The sequence below is a fragment of the Babylonia areolata genome, chromosome 9, assembly GCF_041734735.1.
Source record: "Babylonia areolata isolate BAREFJ2019XMU chromosome 9, ASM4173473v1, whole genome shotgun sequence".
In the NCBI taxonomy this organism is placed as follows: Eukaryota; Metazoa; Mollusca; class Gastropoda; order Neogastropoda; family Buccinidae; genus Babylonia; species Babylonia areolata.
In genome coordinates, this window is record NC_134884.1 from 41281454 (window position 1) to 41288953 (window position 7500).

The 7500-nt window shown below is 38.4% G+C and overlaps 1 protein-coding gene across 1 annotated transcript in view; it reads left to right on the top strand.

The window, feature by feature from the left end:
• LOC143285641 (uncharacterized) overlaps nucleotides 1–7500 on the top strand; it is a 29377-nt gene that overhangs the window by 11879 nt on the left and 9998 nt on the right. The window contains exons 3-4 of the mRNA XM_076593037.1: nucleotides 1403–1492; nucleotides 5910–6056. Coding sequence (XP_076449152.1) covers nucleotides 1403–1492; nucleotides 5910–6056 — 237 coding nt within the window. The remainder of the gene's footprint in view (nucleotides 1–1402; nucleotides 1493–5909; nucleotides 6057–7500) is intronic.

Genomic DNA, 7500 nt, shown 5'->3' on the forward strand with positions numbered 1-7500 from the left:
TCAAGAATACTATCCAAACCACCTGAAAATCAATATGTAGATGGTTCAATACTAGACAACAACCAGGCAGGGGCAGCAGTACGATTTCATCATAACTAAATAGAGAAATACTATCATATTGGTGAAGATTTTTCTATGTTCACAGCAGAACTTGTGGCTATATTGATAGGTCTAAATTACCTGATGAATCTTCCCATCACTGTATTTCATATCTTACAGTTGATTATGAATATGTAGTACAAACATTTCGAGCATTGAATTTGAAAGCAAGAGAAGTTGTAATTTTTTTTTTAAGTCGCGATTCATTTTTTACCATTCGTGGTACTTTTTTTAATTTTTTTATACCGTCTCAGGATGTCTAGAGGAATGAGCGGACGGATAATTGTGCTAAAAAGGCGCCATGAATATTCACAGTGCCATATTTGTATCCCATTTTCATTACAATAAGTTTATTCTTTTCGGGAGAAAACCTGCTGGAACCATGTATATAAACTGGGGACTGACTCTTTCAGAGATAGCGCTTTTACTCACACAGATTTCATCACACGCTTTCTCCTAAATCAAAAGGACATAACATGAACAGAAAGCTCACCAGTCTAATACACAGACTCCGACTGGATCGAATGAAAACAAAATCTTCTTCAAAAATGGTAATGTAGTTATCCCATAGATATCGTCTATGAGTGTGAACACCTGGAAACATTTTAACTCTCTCCATACGAACGGCGAAAGAGACGACGTTAGCAGCGTTTCATCCCAATTACCATCATCAAAATATTACAAGCGGAACGCTCTTATACTGAAGAGGTGAATGTTGACAGAGAATACCACAGTTCTGACGACGGAAGCTAAAGGTTGGGTCATTCAGACACCCACTGGACATCCGAGGGGTCTGTGTAGAGGAGAAGAGAGGACTGGCCGTACTGAGTGAGTTAACCTCATCCGTTCACAGTCTGCTGCACCATCTGTTTCAGCTGGAAATGTCCCATATGACAATCAACTTTCGTCCGATATAGTTAAAAGTTTAATTTGGAGTCCCATTGGCTCTCTGTTCTAATTTTACCAGTGTACCAGTTTGTTGTTGTTTTGTGTATCAAGTTTTTGTTTGTTTGTTTGTTTTCTAAGACATGATTTATATCAACAATTGAAAAAAAAATTCAGGAGAGTGGGAGGGAGGGAATAGATGAAGCAAAGGTGGGATGAGGGATGGGGGTTAATTTTCGTTTAGAATGTGAATAGACTTAAACAAAAAACACATAAACAACAACAACAAAAACACATGCATTTGTCACCATCCCTTGTGAATACCCCTTTGCTGTTATAATCTCAAGCGCCTGTGAACAGCACACTTTCAGCCACGAACCAATAACAGATTTCTAAATCCGTGGCTTTGGCCACGGAGTCACAACACACAACCACTGTGGTCCTGCCTGTCGCAACACGCTGTCTTCATCGCCCATCGCTCTACCGTCTGCTGAAACAAGCACCACAGGTATAGCACTCGGCATACTCTCTCTTATTCTCTAAATCATCAACAGTGTGTTTTGAACAGCAAACTCCGCTGGAACTGGTTATAAAGATATAGATATATAGCAGATGGTTTATTACTATGAAGAGTATCAAAGTATGTCAACAGAGCAAGAGAGAGAGAGAGACTGAGATTGAGATGGTTTATTCATAAGCCCATTGCCCCTCAGAAGGGGGTGTAGATGGACATAAAAAACGTTTTGAGATTATCATGTTGCATATAAACATCGTCTTATAAATGCTGTATAGAGATAAATAGCCAACTGCTTTACAGTATTTTCATTTGTTGATGACAATACAGTCAGTCTAAATAAACATGGGTCTTTGCTGTACTTGTGTGGTATAAACAGCTCTCTAATATCACTTAATCCCGGACAAGAAAGAACAAAATGAATTTCGTCTTCTATTGAAGATCGACATACTGGACATTTGAGATTTCGAGCATATGTCTGTCGATAGCGATTACAATGAACGTACATAGCAGAAATACCAAACCCAAATTTTGTCATAATGCGTTTGAAATGTCTGTCAGCATGCATAGATTATGTAAGTTGGCAAATGCCGTATATGACTAAATAATCTGTAGAAGTCAAATCTTTCCCTGTTTTGAACATGACCATTTCAATTCTGCCACCAACAATCGATCATTCTTTCACGAAATATACGAACAAAAGCATTTATATCTTCGTCACCTTGATTCATCCAAACGTATCCAAATCCAAATTCAAACAAAATTATTCTACATTTGATACCCAGTTTCTCTTACCTCTGTTAACTAATTCAAGTAGCATTTTATAAGCCTTGTATGGCAGCTTTTGTGAATTCATTTGAGTTAATTTCAACCAATATTGAATGCATTTAACTTTAGAAATCACGAATGTAGGGTATCTTGCCGTTTCCCCATACTAGTGAATCGTTTGGCGTCCTAGGCGATACTCCAAGAAATTTCTTAAGAGCAAAAATATGTATTTTCTCACAATGTGCAGCCGCAGGATTAAGGCCCCATATTTCAGCTCCGTATTGTACAATGGGTTGGAGTTGAGCATCAAATAACTTTAAAAACAACACAAGAGATTTGTTTGTTTTTTGTTGTTGTTGTCGTTTTTTATAATGGCAGTTTTTTCATTATGCATAATGAAGCACTTTTTGCTCTACTGGCTATACACACAAAAGCGAAACTTAAGCGTGTAAAGAAGAATACACCTAACTATTTATGCATATTAACTACAGGTATTATTACTCCATTGTGCAACTATCTTTCTCTCATCGCAAGGTACCCCCCCCCTTTCTAAACACAATTGTGCTGCTTTTGACCATAAAAAAACTTTTAGCTCTAGTGAAGCCGCACTTCTCTGTAAACTATTTATCTGAGTTAGCAACCTAATCACAGTTTCTGATATTGGTATGACATCGTCTGCAAGAAGAAGAATAAAGATTTCCAAAGGATCATTGAAAAATGTGGCTATATGTCGTCCAGAACTGATAACTTCACTTGTCAATTCATTGATAATTTTTTTTTTTAAACAGGACTACAAACATCGCCTTGTCTTACCCCATATGTACAACTGATATAATCTGTCAATGCACCACCACACCGCACCTTTGCCTTCACACAGTCATACATACTAACAACACTTCTATATAATTTTCCACGAATGCCATTTTCGAATAGAATTGGCCAAAGTATAGTTCTATCAACAGAATCAAAAGCCTTCTCAAAATCAATAAAGGCAACATACAGCTTACGATTTAAACAGAATTGTTTATGTATGAATGCCATCAACGTAAACATATGATCGACAGTTGAATAATATCGTTTGAATCCTGCTTGGTACTCACCTGTGATGTTATTCTCCTCCACCCACTCTGCAGTTTCATATTAATGACAGCACAGTACACCTTGCTAAATACATTTCACAAAGAACTCCCTCCATAGTTATTTGGGTTATCGGCATCGCCTTTTTTATATAATGGGAGAACAATAAGAGAGAGAGAGAGAGAGTGAGTGAGAGAGAGAGAGAGAGAGAGAGAGAGAGAGAGAGAGAGAGAGAGAGAGAGAGAGAGAATATGAATATGAATATGGATGCGAATACGAATACGAATACGAATAAGTTTTTTTTTATTAGTAGTAGTAGTAATCAGGCCTTTGGCATAAATCAATGGAGACCGAATTGTCGCAGTTGCTGGCAGTTGGTTCCAGAATAGTAATCCGTTCTGGCAACAAAAAAGAAATAAAAAAGATTATATACATACATGCATACACACATACATACATGCATACAGACAGACAGACAGACAGACAGATAGATAGATAGATAGATAGATAGATAGATAGATAGATAGATAGATAGATAGATAGATAGATAGATACTGCGAAAATAGGAATCGAATACACATGTGAAGCACAGAAGTAAAACTGTTGAAAACTAGCTATGGAGATTATAATTGTCTCATTTGTAATACTTTATAAATGAACATAACCGTTTTGTTGATGACTTTTCTGTTTTCGTTTGCAGCAAGAACGGATGATTCAAAGCTTGATTACAGAATTTTGACGACATGTATTTGTTTCTGGGTTCTCTATTTGAGGACAAACCAGTTTGAAATGGATTTCAATCTGTCAAATGGAACAACAAACTACACGCACTACAATCTTTTCTTCTGTCCAGTGTGAAAGTCTTTTATTTCAATTGAAGATGTACATTTTACTGCTATTGTTAAGCAAAGAAATATCTCTGTAGTTATCAGGGACGTTTGTTTCACCTTCTTTGTACAATGGTTGAATGAGGGACATCAGGATATAAACCAGAAGAGTAAAGGATGTTAAAATATGTTTTTAACCATGCGAATCGTAATGTTCCCATGCATGATGAAAAAGCACATACATAAGCACTATTCACGCACGTTATAATATAGATAGATAGATAGACAGATACCAGAATACGTAAGGCTGGATTTTATTTATTTTAAAAAAGCTATTCTAGGAAGAGGCAACATCTTTTTATGTCCATGGTGGTTATCAGTAATATGAAAGGTGCATGTAATTGATGGTGGAGCATAGTCTACAAAACACAGCACTAATTATTTTAGTAAAACAAATTTTAAAGGAGTGGTTTGGGAATATTTTGAATTGCCAAATCCCAACATAATATTCATGGGATTCAATGAAACCATGGGGAAACATTTTAAGGGAATATGTAACGAAGAAATGTTTAATCTTGGACAAGTGCTAGATCTTTTTAGAGACAGTAACTAAGAAATGTTTTATCTTTGACAAGTGATAGATCTTTAAAGAGAAACTTTTATATATCGTTCCTAAATGCTTGGACCATGACAGGTTATTGTAAACCACTACTCCCAAAACTTTATGGTTTGCAACTTCTTCGATGTTTTGCCACTGATAAACAGGGGAAGACAGGTATCGTAAATGTTCTGACGCTTTCGTCTGGTGGTTATCATCATAAGTTTGGTTGTATGTTGGAGAAGGTTCATGGGGTTCAGTTCTAACCACTTAACTAACTGGTTCATATTTGTTGATAAATAAATACATTTTTAATAGTAGCATGTAGGGCCGTGTTATCCGCAAACATTTCTCAGTGAGCTATTTAATAATTTTGTTTGTTGAAAATAGCAACAGTACCATGAAAGGGCCCTGGGGTGCACAAAATTTGACTGGCATAATAGAAGATTTATGTCCATTGTCGAGCAAACTTTGTTCTCTTTTATCAAGGAACATAGACATACTTACAGTGAGTCATTTGATAGGTCGTATAGGTCAAGCTTTTTTCAGATGAATAGTGTGGTCAGTTTACATCAAAATGCTTTTGCAAAATCCACAATAACATCTCCGATGATTTTATCATCGTTAATGTTAGTAAGCTATTTGTCAAGTGAGCTGGTCAGTGCAGTGTGGCACGAGTGTTATTCCTAAATACCGACTGGTTAGGATGGAAGAGATCAGATCTGTCAAAATGGCTAAAGTCGTGATTTCATGCGTGTTTTTCTACGGGTTTTGAAAATAACAAATAAAATGAAAATGTTAATATAGGTCTAATATTTGAAGTATCAATACGATCACATGATTTTTGAAGTGGTATAACCAGGGAATTTATCATTTCCCCCATTGTTTGGTTTTTGTTTATACCCAGTTGAAACCCGCAAGCAAGTGTTTCAGAAATAACAGGCTCAGCAATTTTTATAATTCTCTATTCAGTATCGTCCAGATCATGATCACGTGCCATGTTTGTGTTTTCCCAAGAACAGTTGCTGCTGATGGATTATTCAGTAGGAGTTGCGAAAGGCTTTATCTGTTGTTTTGATATATTGTTGGACCAAGGGCGAGAGCGGCAGTTGAACTGTTGACGTGTGTGGTCTCCGTGCAGAGTTGTTCTGGTTGGCTCACTGTGAACGCCATATCACCTCCCGTGTCGCCATGGACTCGCACAGGTGGCAAAAGGTGTTCTGTTTGGCTGTTCTTCTTTCCATCGCAGCATTCTGCTACGTCTACCTCTTCTCGACTTTTAACAAAGGTACGAGCACACACACACACACACACACACACACACACACACACACACACACACACACACACACACACACACACACAATTTGGGACGGAGACAGACAGTCAGACACAGACACAGAGCGAGATACAGAGATTCATATGTGGATAGGAGCACAGTCACAGACAAAGACGGAGAGAGACATCGACAGACAGACACACACACACACACACACACACACACACACACACACACACACACACACACACACACACAGAGAGAGAGAGAGAGTCATATATGCACACAGGAAAAGAAAGGAATCAAGCCATGGTTGGGGCAAACAAGTAGAGTTGACAGGAATAATGAAAAGAAACATTTAAACATGATGGCATCGTTCAAACATATCCTTCAAATCTTCCAGCAAAATACAGTTTGGATTTACAGACTGAAAGAGATTCAGATTTCCCATTCCTTCTTTGTTGAAAAACAAATTTCTACACCATTCTTCCAAACTTGTTCGCTTTTTTCCCGTTGCCCAGTCTTGTGTGCGAGATCACGGGCTTGAAAGATGTCGAGTGAGACACTTGTAGATGACCAATGGTCTTCTTCTTCTTCTTCGTTCGTGGGCTGCAACTCCCACGTTCACTCGTATGCACACGAGTGGGCTTTTACGTGTATGACCGTTTTTACTCCGCCATGTAGGCAGCCATACTCCGTTTTCGGGGGTGTGCATGCTGGGTATGTTCTTGTTTCCATAACCCACCGAACGCTGACATGTATTACGGGATCTTTAACGTGCGTGTTTGATCTTCTGCTTGCATATACACACAAAGGGGGTTCAGGCACTAGCAGGTCTGCACATATGTTGACCTGGGAGATCGTAAAAATCTCCACCCTTCACCCACCAGGCGCCGTCACCGTGATTCGAACCCGGGACCCTCAGATTGACAGTCCAACGCTTTAACCACTTGGCTATTGCGCCCGTCGACCAATGGTCAATTCGTCACATGAGACATTTGGCTTGTGGTCACTTTCTATCAATCTTAATTTATATGCCCTCCTTTTACCAATCCTCATGCCCCAATGCCCAATCGAAAGCAGAGATAAAAGCCAATCCCTGTGTGACTGAGTGAAGTGTCCCCAGTACATGACAGGGATTTATCAACACGTGTGCCATGAGGTCCCATAGTAGAGACGACCTTGCACTGCTGCCGACGCATTTCAGTGGAAGGTCAGCGGTGCTTGTATTGATCGCCCAGTCGTGGAGCAAGGCCAGCCGAGCGCCTCATGGACAATACAATACAATACAATACAATACAATACACAAACTTTATTGTCTATACTTTGGTACAGAGATTTTCTTTTTGGCAGCAGCACATGTCCAACATCAGAAGAAAACAACAAACAAATAAAATGAATGGAAAATAAAAAGATAAATTAAATTTACGTTGCCACAGTTACCAAGAAAAAT